Source organism: Pseudorasbora parva, chromosome 18 (assembly GCF_024679245.1).
Source record: "Pseudorasbora parva isolate DD20220531a chromosome 18, ASM2467924v1, whole genome shotgun sequence".
In the NCBI taxonomy this organism is placed as follows: domain Eukaryota; kingdom Metazoa; phylum Chordata; class Actinopteri; order Cypriniformes; family Gobionidae; genus Pseudorasbora; species Pseudorasbora parva.
In genome coordinates this window covers 28768137-28785792 of record NC_090189.1, presented here as the reverse complement: position 1 = coordinate 28785792, position 17656 = coordinate 28768137, and the positions used below count along the sequence as shown (strand labels likewise).

The window sequence follows — 17656 nt, the reverse complement described above, 5'->3', positions numbered from 1 at the left end:
GAGATTTTCTGTGCAAACATTTACACAGAACACACAGGAATTCTAAATGTTGCTGAATTCCAAAAAACAAAAACAAAACATTAACATGGACATGAGTCTTTAAGTGACTTATTAATGTTATATTGCATGTTTGGAAGCAGAAAAAACTGCAAAAATATCTGGACCAGCAGTACACCAATCACAGCAGATTGTTAGACCTCTTGGGATGACAGCACAAAACTTGACACACATTTAAAATGACAAAGCAAACCAATCTTTATTCAAAGACAAGCAGATTATGCTCTTGTAAGGTATTATATTTTGTATAATGTTATTTGTTAGATATAGTTTTACATCTTATTATATGTTATCTGTATGTCTTTTTAGATCACAGATGGACAACCTGACATTCAGATACAGTGTGCTACAGATGGAGGGACTGCAAGTTACACCTGAGTCAAGCTATCCTGCATTTATCCTTATTTTGATGGTTTACATATTTATTATGGTATCTAACATTGGAATGATGATTCAGATCACAGCAGAAAAAAGTTTACACCAGCCTATGTATGTTCTGTTCTGTAACTTGACACTGAACGATGTATTGGGGACAACTGCTCTTCTGCCATATTTGTTGAGGAATGTTTTAACAGACCCCTCTGAGCGCTACATTTCATATGTGGGGTGTGTTATTCAAGCTTTTATTATGCATTTAAATGGTACAGTATCTCACACTGTGATAATAATCATGGCTTTTGACAGATATGTGGCCATATGCAATCCATTGCGATATCCAACTATAATGAGCAATAATATGGTGGCAATACTGTCGGCAGGAGCCTGGGGTGTTGCAGTAGTGCTGGTGGGAATTCTGATTGGCCTCAGTGTCCGTCTGTCTCACTGCAGATCTTTGATTCAGAACCCCTATTGTGACAATCCTTCGATATTTAAACTGTCCTGTGAAAATATTGTTATTAATAATGTATATGGATTAACCTTTACAGTAGTTTTATTTGCCTCCTCAGCAAGTAGTGTGGCATTAACATATTTCAAAATAGCGATGATCTGCTTCAAAAGCAAAAACAAAGCAACCAACAGCAAAGCCATAAAAACCTGCAGTACTCACTTGACTGTTTATATAATCATGTTGGCCACGGGATTTGCTGGGATTTTTCTCCATCGTTTCTCTGTATTTGCTGAAATTAGGAAAACATCCACTTTATTGTTCCATGTTATTCCTCCAGTCTTGAATCCTATAATATATGGATTACAAGCCAAGGAAATAAGACAACGTATATTTAAACTTTTTAAAAATAAAGTAAACACAAAATGACTTCATTTATTTATTATTGTTTATAACTATTGTTTATAACTATGACTCTTTACTTGTATGTATTGGTACATGTAAAAAGCCTAAGAACAATTAACATTTATGGTAAGTCTCAACAGAAAAAAGCAGCATCTAAATAGATGATAATTTGTTATTGTTGCAATAAACTTGGATTATGTAATTGAGATGATACATAGATACAAAATAAAAGTATCTAGTATATATTAGGTAAATAATAGTTAATGTGTTCATTTTAATAAAGGCTAAAAAGATTTGACAGATTATGCTGCACAAATATGTTTACACAGAACGCAAAGGAATTATCAACATTGTGTTGAATTATAAAACTATATATATATATATATATATATATATATATATATATATATATATATATATATATATATATATGTGTGTATATATATATATATATATATATATATATATATATATATATATATATATATATATATATATATATATATATATATATATATATACAGGCTTTCCTAATGTAAATCAATATGAACATAGCATGACGTAAATGAATCTCCCTCACACATGTTCAGCATTGTCCCACAAAACCACATCTACTGTCTTGCTACAAAGTAATAACCATGTGGTCACTATAGGTTCAGCAAGAATAAAAGAAAAAGCAAGACCAAATTCCATTGCTTTGTGGTAACACTTTATAAAAAGGTTTCATTAGTTAAATACATTAGTTAACATTAACTAATAATGAACTGTACTTCAACAACATTTATTAATCTTTGTTTATGATAATTTCAACATTTACTTTTTTAACATTAGTTATTGCACTGTGAGCTTGAACAAATAATGAACAGCTTCAATTGTATTAACTATTTATATTCGCTCTGCACGCAATTGGATAGCGCGACAACCACCCAGGGCAATGTGAAGCGGAGCTAGTTGATAATTAAACTTTCGCTGTATCCGGTCGGCAAAACTCTGAACACATCTTCCATTTTTTAAGAAGTGCTGTTCTTTGTTCTTTTCTCAAAGAAAAGCTTAACTTCAAGTCTTCCAGAGTTGCGTCCAAAAACGATTTGAAAGACTGCCGTTCGCCAGCTTTTTTGTTTACATGTAGCACGCGTAACCTCCATAACTATGCCATCATTAAGTTAAGTTGCCCACCAACTCTATACACAATGTTATTGACCTGACCAGAGTTTTGTTTTTTCCAGCTCGCAAGTCTATAGAGAGTTGCTAGACACTTAGATTTGCTGCCGCTAGAGTGCGTCTAGATTTCTAGACTAGAAATCTAGTTCATGCGCTCCCAAACAAACATCACATGCATGGCGTGTATCCCCAAGTTCGGTACAGCAGTTATACTTACTATAATATTAAAGGTTAAAAACATAGCCCTAGCTATTAGCCTAAACTCATTTTCTATTTATTTTTAGCTTAACACTCATAAGCTTCACATTAGGCAGTTTTTCCATTAACTTCTAAATCTAATTATACAGTCCTGAGCAAAAGTCTTAGTATTTTAGCACATTAGTATTTTCACCTCCCCAAAAACAGCTTTTAAGCCAGTTATTTTTATATTTTACAATATATGTCAGTAGGTAATATCAGTTTAAATTTTCAAACCTTTATTTTGCCATTCATTATAATAATCCATTCCAGTGAGAGATTTTTTATTTATTCAGAAGTCTGACAACAGCTGTTTGATCCACACGGAGATCTAATCTCACCATCATTGAGTCCGTATGTGATTACATGAAGAAACTGAAAAAACTACGACAACATCTCCAAGACGCTTGAAGAAACCTTCCTGCAAAGCTACAGTACTGTGAACAGTTTTAGACACTTAATGTCATAAATAGATTTTGTTTATCAATTAACTCCTAATAACTAAATCAAATCAGTGGGTGCATTTACATGCACACCAGTAAACTGATAACTCACAAATATCATCTTATTGAAATGACCAGTTTTCCCCGTTTACATGCAAACCAGTAAACTGACAATGCAAGTAAACCGCATTTACATGACTTAACTAATAAACCTGGTTATTTCCTTGTAGAGATGTCAAACATAATAATGTCTGTATCTGACGATGAGTATTCCAAATGTGAAGTCAGTTGTGATGTTAAATAAAGCGTGCAAAGTGCCAGCAGGAGATTTATGGCTCATATTCCCACTAATGCAGTTCCAGATGCAGCATTTTGACTGAACCACTTCTGCTGCATGAGATGAGAACACATCTGTAAAAAAATTTCTGGGTCTTAAAAGAGTCTGTGTTTGTTGTATATGTCCTCATTTCATGCAAAACTCTAGCTCGCTCTGTCTGGATGCATTTAAATCTGCTCCATTTGTGTTTTTTTTCACCTATCACACATGCACACTTCAATAAGCTGACAAAAAGCAGGTTAATGCATTTACATACATTGCGAAATCAGGGTAAGAGGCAAACAACTACCTGTCCAGACCGTTTTTATGCATACGCCGTTTATGACCTTACTCCGATAAAAGTAAGCAGATTACCGCGTTTATATGACCATGTTCATTGTCAGCTTTATAGGCATAATCGGCTTAAGAATGTGCATGTAAACGCACCCAGTGTTTGGTGTGACCACCCTTTGCGTTTTAAGCAGCGTTTATCTTGGAAAACTCAGTTCCCTTTCGAAAGGGAACTCACACTGCGTCCTAGAACGCTTCAGGGGAAACCCCTCCAGTGTGACAGGTGTCTGAAGCTACTATCAAATCACGTAAATCCTATTGACCGGCGACAGCCCATGACATCATCAATGTGCGACCAGGAAGTATATAAGGGCGCCTTGCAAACATGACACCATCTTTTTCGTCTTCAGGGACTGTTCTGTCTGAATTACTTAAACGAGTTAAGGTAATGCACGTAAAAACTTTCCACAGGTAAAAGGTAAGGTAAAAACTTGCTGTCAGGTAGTAGGCCTCTCTGGGCCTGCTTGAAGGTGAAGTATCCGTAATGCCTCACCGAGGCAGTGTGGCAGGCTATCAGTTTGTAGGCCTCATCAGGTGAACTCAGCTACTTGGGGAGTAATCATGGATTGCCGGCAGGTAGTAGGCCTCACTAGGCCTCTTTGAGGGCTTGCTTTGAGGTGGTAGGCTTCTCTAGGCCTCCATAAATGCGAGTCTGGTTGCTCGGGCAGTCAGCATGAATTACTATCATGTGGTAGGTCCCTCTTAGGCCTCCTTGAAAACTTGCAGGTAGGTACCATCAGGTAGTAGGCCTCTCTGGGCCTCCTTGAAGGTCGAAGTTCCCAAGATTAGGCACTTCTATTACCAGTTCTTTATGGAATTAGAACCTTTGGTAGCTTATCCTACAGCTGGGGGTCACCCACCAGGCATGCTCAGGTGCTCCCCTCACTGAGGGTCGTTTTATGAGCACACAGCCGCCTGAGTCTGATCAGATGGCCGCAGGCCTCTCATGAGGCCTCCATGTTAGATCAATCCGTAGGCCTGTCCGGCCTCCTTAGTGCTTTGAAACATAAGTGCTTTGTAGATCCTTGGATTGAGCAGTTAGACTCCCCTTGCTAGCAAGGGTTGTAAAGCGCTACACTTAGTATTGCTCTCTGGGATACCCATCTCTGAGATTCAGTCTGAGAAGGACTGCCAGGTTTCAGTCTCTCAGCCTGGATGCCTCACAGAGGCAGTGTCCAGAGACTCTGTTTTCCTTAACTGACAGGGTTGGCCAATCCGAGCTGTCCAAAGATAAAAGGCACCAGGTCAGGTCTCCCTGGAGGCAGGTTATCAGGTGGTAGGCCTCATCTGGCCTCCCGGAAGGTAAACTCGGCTGCTTGGGAAGTTAGCATGCATATGGCAGGTAGTAGACCTCACCAGGCCTCCCTGAGGCATGGCCTTTAGGTGGTTGGCATCACTAGGCCTCTATAAAGGCGAGTCTGAATGCTCTGGCAGTCAGCAATAATTGCTATCGAATGGTAGGTCTTCCTTAGGCCTCCTTAAAAACTTGCTTTTAAGTAGTAGGCCTCTCTGGGCCTCCTTGAAGGCGGAGTTCCCAAGATTATGTCTTCTATTACCAGTTCTTTGTAGAATAGAACCTTTGGTAGTTTGGCCTACAGCTCGGGGTTACCCACCAGGCAGGCTCATTTTGCTCCCCTCTCTGAGAGTCGTCTATGAGCACACAGCTGCCTGAGTTTGATCAGATGGTCGTAGGCCCCTCGTGTGGCCTCCCTGTTAGATCAGTACGTAGGCCTGTCTGGCCTCCTGAGCACTTCTGTAAATAGGTAGATCCTATGATCGAGCAGGTTAACTCCCCTCGCTAGCAAGAGTTAGGAAAGTGCTATGCTGAGTACTGCTCTCTAGGATACCCGTCTCTGAGATCCGGTCTGAGGAGGATACTGCCAGGTCGCAGTCCCTATGTCTGGATGCCTCACTAGAAGGCGACTGTACAGAGGCTCGGTTTTCAAACAGACAGGGTTGGCCAGGCCGATGTGTCCCGCCGAAGCAATTTGTATTTGTTGTTGAAATATAATAATTTACACACAGTGGCTTTCACTTTCATGACATATTTATTTATAGTATACATTCAATAATCAAGACACTAACAGGTTAACTGGAATATAATGAATATATAGGCTAATACATGTCTTTCTCAAAAAATTAGCATATTTTGATAAAGTTCATTTTTTTTCTTCCCATAATGTAATCATATAAATTAAACTTTCATATATTTTAGATTCATTGCACACCAACTGAAATATTTCAGGTCTTTTATTGTTTAAATACTGATGATTTTGGCATACAGCTCATGAAAATCTAAAAAAATTAGCATATTTCATCCGATCAATAAAAGAAAAGTGTTTTTAATACAAAAAAAGGCAACCTTCAAATAATTATGTTCAGTTATGCACTCAATACTTGGTTGGGAATCTTTTTGCAGAAATGACCGCTTCAATGCGGCGTGGCATGGAGGCGATCAGCCTGTGGCACTGCTGAGGTGTTATGGAGGCCCAAGATGCTTTGATAGCGGCCTTAAGCTCATCCAGAGTGTTCGGTCTTATATATATATATATATATATATATATTCAGAATTTGAATACAACTTTTGCTTTCCATTCTTGACAAGCGGCCACATACATGCTTCAATGACCCATCCGCAAATAGGCCCACATGTGGGATTCACTCGAAAAATGTGATGACTGACAGTTATAAATATTATAAATGTCGAAAACAGGCTTATAAAAATGTCAGGAAAACATGATTCCTGGCTGCATGTCATTACCCATGGATCCCCGAATCTTTGTGTAATGGGGTATTTAGCTAGCCCGGTCTTACCAGACTCTCATACATTTCATTTGTACAGAGTCTGATTCTGCTCCATTGGGCTGTGATTATGGGGTGTGTTTTAACCGAATCAGGAAAGACATCCATTGGACAGACCTACAACCAATCAGAGCAACGAAGCGACACATTACAGTAGTTGTCAAATGTCAGCAGAGCTCAACTGCACTGTGTTGCCAAGTCCGCGTTTTTTCCCCGTGGGTTATTTTCCATGTCCTCCTGTTGAAGTGACTATTATGTGATATATAGACCAATGAATGCGAATTTTAGCAGGTAACCTTGCTAAAATAACACACATTTTAACCCCAAACCCCATTTTTTTCAGAAGAACCCCCCGAGAAGCTATTGTTTAGGGCTAGTAGTTGGCACGTTTTGTTGTAAAACTTGGCAACCCTGTCTGCACGCACGCTGGAATTAATGATCTTTGCCGGTGTTGTAAAAAAAAAAAAAAAAAAACAACAACAAGATTTTAAGGATACACAGAGTACTTACCCAACATTATCATCATTTAAGAGAGAAATAGTGAAGGTGAATGCATATACGAACAAGTTCTCCGTTTAGGATTTGAACAAATTCAACCCAAGCTCCTTTGATGATGTGGATGATTATGTTACTGTTTATCAGCTGTCTGTCATCGTCTAAAGCCCACCCTGATGATTTCATTGGTCCAAACTGTTTCTGATCGGGCATAATTACTCCTCTATGGATCGAGTCCAGACCAAACTGCCTGAGCTCAAATGTTGTGGGCGGGGCTGATTTCGACTGGCATCCAGGCTAGCAAAATACCATACAGAAGAAACATTTTACAAGACAATTGTATGTGTGCATACAATGTCCTGGGGTGCATGTTTATTTATAGATGGTTTGTCTATATTTTGAGGCAAAAGCATATTTTACAAGCTTTGTGTCTTAATGCAAATTTTGTCATTGTTTTGGAACACACCAGCTTATTCATAACTTTAAGTCTAATAAAAGCTAAAAAACTTCAATTTTAGAGAGCCTTTAAGCCATATCAAACAAGAAATAGTTTTGCTGTGCAAACATACACAAAACACAAATGTTGAATTTTAGCTTCTGAATTATTAAAAAAGACAAAAAAAAAAAAAAAAAAACTTTAACGTGGATATGAGTCTTTAAGTGACTTACTAATATTATATTGCATGTTTGGGAGCAGAAAAAAAAGCAAAAATATTTGGACCAGCAATACACCAATCACAGCAGATTGTTAGACCTCTTGGGATTGCAGCACAAAACTTGACTCACATTTAAAATGACAAAGCAAACCAATCTTTATTCTAATACAGGCAGATTATGCTCGTGTAAGGTGTTATATTTTGTGTATGTTATATTATATTGTATATGTTAGATATAGTTTTATATCTTATTATATATGTTGTCTTTTTGTTTTTTTTAGATCACAGATGGACAACCTGACATTCAGATACAGTGTGCTACAGGTGGAGGGACTGCAAGTTACACCTGAGTCAAGCTATCCTGCATTTATCCTGCTTTTGATGGCTTACATATTTATTATGGTATCTAACATTGGGATGATGATTCAGATCACAGCAGAAAAAAGTTTACACCAGCCTATGTATGTTCTGTTCTGTAACTTGACACTGAACGATGTAATGGGTACAACTGCTCTTCTGCCATATTTGTTGAGGAATGTTTTAACAGACCCCTCTGAGCGCTACATCACATATGTGGGGTGTGTTATTCAAGCTTATATTATGCATTTGAATGGTACAGTATCTCACACTGTGATAATAATCATGGCTTTTGACAGATATGTGGCCATATGCAATCCATTGCGATATCCAACTATAATGAGCAATAATATGGTGGCAATACTGTCGGCAGGAGCCTGGGGTGTTGCAGTAGTGCTGGTGGGAATTCTGATCGGCCTCAGTGTCCGTCTGTCTCACTGCAGATCTTTGATTCAAAACCCCTATTGTGACAATGCTTCGATATTTAAACTGTCCTGTGAAAATATAGTTATTAATAATGTATATGGATTAACTTTTACGGTGGTTTTATTTGCCTCCTCAGCAAGTAGTGTGGCATTAACATATTTCAAAATAGCTATGATCTGCTTCAAAAGCAAAAACAAAGCAACCAACAGCAAAGCCATAAAAACCTGCAGCACTCACTTGACTGTTTATATAATCATGTTGGCCACTGGATTTGCCGCAATTTTTCTCCATCGTTTTTCTGTATTTGCTGAAATTAGGAAAACATCTCTTTTATTGTTCAATGTTATTCCTCCAGTCTTGAATCCTATAATATATGGATTACAAGCCAAGGAAATAAGACAACGTATATTCAATCTTTTTAGAAATAAAGTTAATACCAACTGATTTCATTCATAAAATAACTCTACTTTCATTCATAAAGAACTCTTTTTTATTTTACTCTTTTCTTGTATGTATTAGCACATGTGAAAAGTCTAAGAACAATTAGCATGTGTGGTAAGTCTCAACAGAAAAAAATACTATAATTCACAAACATATGTTATTACATTAGCAGCATTACATAGGTGATAATTTGTCATTGTTGCAATAATCTTGGTTTATGTAATTGATATGAGGCATTGATAAAACATAAAAGTATCCAGTATACTGTGTATAAGGTAAATGATAGCTAATGTGTTCATTTTAATAAAGGATAAAAATATTTGACAGCTTATGATAATTCAATTACCATTACACCTTTTTTCCCATTTAATTTGGTAAATTAAAATAATAATAACAACAATGAAGCAATGGCAATCAAAAAAAAAAAAAAAAAGTTCTGCTGCACAAATATGTTTACACAGAACACAAAGGAATTGTCAATGCTGACTTCCCCCCGAAAGCGAACTTCAGGAACTCCCTGTGGGCAGGAAGGATGGAGATGTGGAAATATGCGTCCTCTAGATCTATTGTGACAAACCAGTCCTCAAACTGCATAGTGGGATAGTGAGCATCTTGAACCTGAATCTCCTCAGAGAATAGTTCAAGTAACTCGGATCTATTATGCGTTCACTGGAAATCGATGTGGCCCGAGTGCCGCAGACAGCGGATTGCAGCATCGACTTCCAAAAAATCTCAGCAGAGGATTTTTGGTGTGCAAACGTGTCCGCATACCAGCTGCAAGTCTTTCTAGAGGCAGCTGGAGTAGCATGCGTTTTCTGGAAATCGTTGTGGCCTGAGCATCGTAGACGGCAGATTGCAGCATCAACTTCCAGAAAACTCCCAAGAGAAGGGGCTTGCCAGCTCGGGCCTCATCTATCTCGACAGGGCCACAATGACTTTGAGCGGTCAATGTGAATCCCTTTTAGATGAATATATAGACAAGTGAACACAATTTGGATGATAGGCTGATAATATTTAACTACTCAAAGTCAGATAAATCCCATTTAATTCCTCAGAATTGATTGCCACCATAATCACCCATAAAGTGAACATGGTCTTAATGATGGCTGAATAAACATATAACTCCTCAAAATCAGATAATATTTCATTTTATATCCTCAGAATTAAATGCAGCCATAATCACCAGACGATACTTTTTACCGTATAAACTCGAATATAAGACAAGGTTTTGTGTCCTAAAAATAGACTGAAAAATGGGGGGTTGACTAATATTCGTGATATAGACAAACCACATATCTATTAAACTGACAATAACAAGGTCGCGCTGTTGATGCTCGTGCAGCCTCTCGAGGAGAAATCAAAACACGACTGCCCAGTGGCGTAACTTACTAATGATGGGCCCCAGTGCAGGCTATGCAGTTAGCCCCCCCCCCCCCCCCCCCCCCCCAACCAAGCATATGTAACACTTTAGGGTCAGGTTTCATTTCTATATCAGGATATCGGTTGTTTATTATTATTTACAAATCAAATATTAATGGCTTATTCGGTGTCACCGTAGGGCCTACATCCCTTAATCGTAAAAAAAAGACACTCTTTTATAATCACTAAGATTCCAAATGTGAGTTATTTAGGGGGGTTCGGGGGCATGCTCCCCCGAGAAAATGTAGATTTCTAGGATCTACATATGTGCATTTTAAGATGTTCTGAAGGCCAAAAAAGTAGATAACAATATTACTAGAGACTCATCAAGATGGACATGTATAGGCTACTTTTTTTGTGAATTTGTCCGTTCAAATGCAAGACTTGAAAGAGAACTCAATATTTGAGTGATGAGACTTTCGGATGAGTGCACAGAGACAGATGTTCTCATTCGCGTCTTCTGGCACTACAGCCCGGGCGGCTCAGCCCCCAGTGAGGGTAGGCCTGTAGAAAAAATGTTAACACTATTTAGTTTAGGGTCCAAATTGCGCTATTAAGTAATAGCTTACAAACATGCATACCCCTAAGATATTGGCTGTTTATCATTACTTATAAAGCAAATATATTAACACCTTACTGCATGGCCATACTGTACATGCATTAATCATACCCAATAATGTAGGCAGGTTTATAATCATCAAGATCCCAAATGTTAGGGGGTTCTAACATGCTCCCCCGAGAAAATTTTGATTTCTATGATCTACATATGAGCATTTTAAGATGTTCTTTTAAGATAATCTACTTACTTAATTTACTGTTTATCAAAGTTTTAAGTTTATTAAAATCACAATATGAACACATTCAATACTAATCTTATGCCCAATACAGGCTGAAAAAGATGAGTTTAAAAAAAATATATATTTACTGAATGTTAAAAATAGAATTATATTAGTTTACAATATATACACATTTATTATTAATCTTATGCCTAATCTGATGAAAATGGCTTTGTTAATATTTCTTGTTCGTTAATTAGGCCTACATTATGAATCACAAAGGCATATTTCCAGTTAAAAATGTCTAAAAATTAGACACAACAAGTTTATTCATTCGCCTAAATATTTTTTTCTTTTGATTAACATTTCTGACTTAAAGCAGCAGCAGTTAAACATGTTTAGTTTAGCTGCATTTATCTTACTTGACGTCGAGTTGCGCTCCTAAAAAAAAAATTGCGCTCAGCCTCAGCAGTTTCTGTGTTACCATAAAGCCCGCCTTCTCTGATTTGATTGGTTTTATCAAATATTTTGACATTGACGAGCGGTGACAGACCAATGACGCTAAGATTCACACACACACACACACACACACACACACACACACACACACACCTCTGCTTCTGACGTGCGCTGCGCTCTGCTCAGAGCCGCTACGGATTGGAGAGACAGGCTAAAAAACGGGACGAAGCCCACATTTCGGACATGAAAGTCTTTCGGCCAAGAATGCACCGAGAGAATGCACATGGTCCATTTTCGCCCGAATATTTGATGCACCCCTAATTAAAATAATTAATAATAATAATAATAAATTATATTATGGGCTATTATTTAAACATAAATATGAAACTAAATAGGCTACGGTTTCTTTAACCCTCTGGCTGAAGAACGCACGTAGCCTACCGGCTGTTTTTTCCCCCTCACGATGACGGGGGATAGCCTATAACTCGCAATACTCCGTAATTTTTGGCCATACAGATAAATGTGAGACATAATTATAAACTATTATTAATTGTCCACTTTTATTTGTGTACACTCACATAACAACAAAACTTTGTGCTTTAGAAAAATAAATAAAAAAGGTGCGCTTTCTATCTGCGAGAATCTGAAACTCGGTGAATACATGACATAAACATGAAACATACCTCTAAAGAAAGCTTGAAATCGCTAGATTTAAATCAAATAATTCACATTTTATAGTGAATTGTGGAGCTCACTGGCATAGAGCGGAATATCTAGCGGAGCGTCACGCAACTGTGCTCCGCTCACATGCTCTGATGAAAAAGGTGGTCAGTAGCCTATCCTAATCGTGACGGTAGAGCGCGACAGCCGTGTGAAATCTGAAACCAGTGCTTTTCATTTGAAATGTGAGTGTCACAATATTCTGCGGAGTCACTTTGTCGCCATGGGCCCGTTTGCAATGTGGGCATGGGCCCGTGTGCGCTGCGGGCCCCCCTGCCGCACGGGCCCCAGTGCGGCTGCACTGCCTGCACTGTCTGTAGTTACGCCCCTGCGACTGCCGCTCACACAGAAAAAATGCAGTAAACATTCAAAATGTTATGTTTTTATATTTATAACATAGGATACAATTAAAGGAACTGTATGTAAGAAATGTATTTCAATTAATCATAAAATGGCCCTGATATGTCAGTAGACATTAAGAAATCATGTTCATTTCAAAAACTTATATCACTGACAACAGTAGTCCGGCCAGGATATTGTTATTTAAAAGTTGTTGTTGCAGCCCTCAACTGTTGTTGATGTTGACATGTTGTGTTTTGGCCTGAAGCGCCGCCCTCCACCTATCGACCAATCACGACGTCAGTAGAGTTTCGGCATCCAGGTTGCCAGATCTACTCTAGTTACCACAGCTGCAGATCTACAAACGTTCCTGCAGATCCTGCAGCCAATCTGGCAACCTCGGGTCAGGGGGAGAGGGAGAGGGGATACACATGCAGTACCAGTTTTGGCCACAATCTTACATACACTTCCTTTAAATAACATCACTCAACCAAAAGAATGTTTTCCTGAATACCATCATGACTGAAAATGACACTGATTTCACATGACAGTTCCATAAACAAATTAGCATTATGTCACTTACATTTTAGATGCAGTATGTGTTTTTGTGTTTTTGTTCTATTTCAGCAGCGAACTTGTTCCAAACAAGATTCTAAGCAGCAAAGTTCCAAACAGCGGAACCATAACACGTCTCACTAAAACTGTGTGCATTACTGAATGATTCAGTGTTTAAATGAATCGGTTGAATCAAAGATTCAATAACCTTTTCAATGACTGCCTCAATCTTGAATGAATCAGCTGTTTGAATGAATCGTTTGAATGAATGACTCACTCATTAAGACTCACCAGCTGTCACCTACTGGTGGTTTAGATACATGTTTAAACACTTTCTAAATTTATTTTTTCTTTTTTATCTAAAAATACAAATTAGAGTATACAGCGCTCATAATGATACATCCGCAAATTTTAGATAGATTGAATAAATAATACTTCTCTTTATAGAAATTTGACTCAAACATATGAGAATCATATGCATACATTTGAAGTAAAAGCCCTGAACGATATTGTTTTGTCGAGAGTCTTCATGATGACCACAGAAGAGTTTTTTAATAAATGGGAGCAAATGACGCGCATATAACAATCAAAAGGTACCGACGCCGATCATCATATTCATAACTCCTGGCACATTTAACATATTACGGTCACTATAAGACTTTAAGAATAGAACAGAGGTGAAACACTTAGTTTCAGTCAATCTCATGTCAATCTTGAGTACCTATAGAGCAGTATTGCATCCGTCATATCTCCGAAAAGTCTTTAGTTTTATTATCATATCGTGTGGCGTATCGTGTGGGCGGAGCTAAAGAATGACGAGCGTGCACAAAGCGGTGACGTCCTCAAGCGTGGAGAAGAAAATGCTACCCTAAATCAGATTAAACTAATACATATATGATCCAGAATCAGATCCGGAGGCTGAAATAAATTGAACAGGAGAAGCAACAACAGCAGGCCGTCCGTCTCTGTGGTATGTACTGTATTTAGTGGCCTGTCAACACTTGTGTGTGTTTACTCGCCGTTTATGAGGACATGATTTGGTTTATGGACTATTGTATGCAACTAAACCTTAGCAGTAGCAAGCAAAACGGTTTTGCACGTCAGACTAGTGTAACGTTATACATTGAACAACAATGGAGTCCGTTAGCGCATTTGAATGACGAAGCACGCTTTGTGAGAACTTCCCCTAGGTTTATTTTTGGGTGGTTTTACAATAAACAAACTGACACCTATAGTGGTCAGCTAAACAAATGTATTTAAACACACACCATAGATCGCATGCGCCATTGATAAATTAACTAATGTTATACATGATCGTGTTGTTTACTGATGTTTACTTACGCGACGATAGCCAACAACAGACATTTGAAGCAGTTTTACTCACCGCCTGTTTCCAAAGCAGGACCGAACCTTTATCGTTGGGACCGCTCCGTCAAAAACACACTTCTTTGGTAACTGTTGATTTCGTGAAATCCTGACAGCAGTGACCGTGGAGATCCACTTTTGTGACGCGACTGAAGCGTGATGTTGTGAAGCTTCCCGTCATTTCTGCATTCAAATAGGTTCAAATGCAGCGCTGCCTTCCCAGAATGCTTTGCTGAAGCGTTGAAGTCGCTTGATGTCACCCATAGGAATAAAGTGGAGCGCGGCGCAACAGAAGTGTTGCGCGGACGAGTGGATCTGCACCTGAGAGCAGTGTTTATGGGCGGCGTATATTTCCTCTCTGGCTCTGGTCACGTGCGCACCCTACTGGGAGAAGAGCCCATACGGCCCATACAAGGACCTTCCGCTCTGTCGGCGTCAAGCGGACTCGTACTCGTAAAAAACTCTCCAAAACTTGTGAGAAACCGGAAGGAGTATTTTTGACACAGAAATACTCCATCAAACGTCCAACATTAGTTTTTGAAACTTTGTCTATGTTTAGGATGGGAATCCAAGTCTTTAACAGTGTAAAAAGCTCAGTATGCATGAAACAGCATTTCACCTCCCCTTTAATGTTCTGCTGAACTATTTAAAAAATGCTTAAAAAAATCATTGTAACATGGATATGAGTCTTTAAATGATTTACTAATATTATGTAGCATGTTTGGGAGCAGAACAAACTGTAAAAATATCTGGACCAGCAATAAACCAATCACAGCAGATTGTTAGACCTCTTGGGATTGCAGCACAAAACTTGACACACATTTAAAATGACAAAGCAAACCAATCTTTATTCAAACACAAGCAGATTATGCTCTTGTAAGGTGTTATATTTTATATGATATAGTATATCTGTTAGATATAGTTTTATATCTTATTATATATGTTATCTGTATGTCTTTTTAGATCACAGATGGACAACCTGACATTCAGATACAGTGTGCTACAGGTGGAGGGACTGCAAGTTACATCTGAGTCGAGCTATCCTGCATTTATCCTTATTTTGATGGTTTACATATTTGTGATGGTATCTAACACTGGAATGATGATTCAGATCACAGCAGAAAAAAATTTACACCAGCCTATGTATGTTCTGTTCTGTAACTTGACTCTGAACGATGTAATGGGTACAACTGCTCTTCTGCCATATTTGTTGAGGAATGTTTTAACAGACCCCTCTGAGCGCTACATCACTTATGTGGGGTGTGTTATTCAAGCTTATATTATGCATTTGAATGGTACAGTATCTCACACTGTGATAATAATCATGGCTTTTGACAGATATGTGGCCATATGCAATCCATTGCGATATCCAACTATAATGAGCAGTAATATGGTGGCAATACTGTCGGCAGGAGCCTGGGGTGTTGCAGTAGTGCTGGTGGGAATTCTGATCGGCCTCAGTGTCCGTCTGTCTCACTGCAGATCTTTGATTCAAAACCCCTTTTGTGACAATGCTTCGATATTTAAACTGTCCTGTGAAAATATAGTTATTAATAATGTATATGGATTAACTTTTACAGTGGTTTTATTTGCCTCCTCAGCAGGTAGTGTGGCATTAACATATTTCAAAATAGCTATGATCTGCTTCAAAAGCAAAAACAAAGCAACCAACAGCAAAGCCATAAAAACCTGCAGCACTCACTTGACTGTTTATATAATCATGTTGGCCACTGGATTTGCTGGGATTTTTCTCCATCGTTTCTCTGTATTTGCTGAAATTAGGAAAACATTAATTTTATTGTTCCATGTTATTCCTCCAGTCTTGAATCCTATAATATATGGATTACAAGCAAAGGAAATAAGACAACGTATATTTAATCTTTTTAGAAATAAAGTAAACACAAACTGATTTCATTTCTTTATTAATGTTCATTAAATAACTCTACTAATCGTTTAAACAATATATAATTTTTTATTTGACTCTTTTCTTGTATGTATTGGCACATGTGAAAAGTCTAAGAACAATTAGTATGTGTGGTAAGTCTCAACAGAAAAGAAAATACTGTAATTCACGTATAAATGTTATTACATTAGCAGCATTAAATAGATGATAATTTGTCATTTTTGCAATAAATTTGGATTATGTAATTGAGATGTGGCATTGATAAAAAAAAATCTAATAAAAGTATCCAATATATATATGTGGTGGCAATACTGTCAGCAGGAGCCTGGTGTGTTGCAGGGTGTATATATATATATATATATATATATATATATATATATATATATATATATATATATATATATATGTGTGTGTGTGTGTGTGTGTGTGTGTGTGTGTGTGTGTGTGTGTGTGTGTGTGTGTGTGTGTGTGTGTGTGTGTGTGTAAAATGTAGTCAATGTGTTCATTCTAATAAAGGCTAAAAAGATTTGACAGCTTATGATAATTCAATTTCCATTACAAAATGTTGCCTTTTATTTGGTAAAGAAGACAGAATGGCGTCTAAGCGATTGTGGTGTTCTGCGATTGTGGTGTTCTGCCCTTGAGTGTAATACCGAACACAGCAGTCATTCTGATGTCCCTAAATCTGAACCGCTGAAGTTGCAGTGGCGGAGTTTTGTTTTTAACGGAATATTCCCCATGATCAACGTCAGTGCTCTTTTATGTTTGCGCGAATCGCAAAGCATTTCTCCCCATTCTGCTTCATAAGCAAGGGTCAGTATAAAGCAGGGTTTGCTAAGAAACTGCTTTTGAAAAAAGGATCGGTATCAACTATTCGTGTTCCTGCTGCAACTCCAGAAGAAGTGAGTGTAGTTTGAAATGGTTGCACACTTCACAATGAATGCAGCTAAAGAGTAATAAGGCTGCCGCATATATGGAAAAAATACACCTAACCCCAAAAAAATTCCAACAAAAGGTTTTTCAGCTGTTTTTTTTGTAGCATTAGGTGGTCTTAATAACATACTTAAAGTTAACCAAAGTTTGACCACTAGAAAGGTGTAATTTTCAAGATGGTGTCCAAGATGGGCAGGAAGCCCTTAAAATATCC

At 37.9% G+C, this 17656-nt stretch overlaps 3 protein-coding genes across 3 annotated transcripts; all 3 read left to right on the top strand.

Moving 5' to 3' along the window:
* The first annotated feature begins 367 nt into the window (after nucleotides 1–367).
* LOC137046258 (olfactory receptor 52D1-like) lies at nucleotides 368–1312 on the top strand. Its single transcript, XM_067423395.1, has one exon. The coding sequence runs from the start codon at nucleotides 374–376 to the stop codon at nucleotides 1310–1312; it is 939 nt and encodes a 312-aa protein (XP_067279496.1). The 5' UTR covers nucleotides 368–373.
* Nucleotides 1313–8037: 6725 nt separating this feature from the next.
* LOC137046282 (olfactory receptor 52D1-like) lies at nucleotides 8038–8976 on the top strand. The gene has a single exon (XM_067423423.1). The coding sequence runs from the start codon at nucleotides 8038–8040 to the stop codon at nucleotides 8974–8976; it is 939 nt and encodes a 312-aa protein (XP_067279524.1).
* Nucleotides 8977–15576: 6600 nt separating this feature from the next.
* LOC137046257 (olfactory receptor 52D1-like) lies at nucleotides 15577–16515 on the top strand. The gene has a single exon (XM_067423394.1). It carries the CDS (start codon nucleotides 15577–15579, stop codon nucleotides 16513–16515), a length of 939 nt encoding a protein of 312 aa, XP_067279495.1.
* Nucleotides 16516–17656: the final 1141 nt, after the last annotated feature.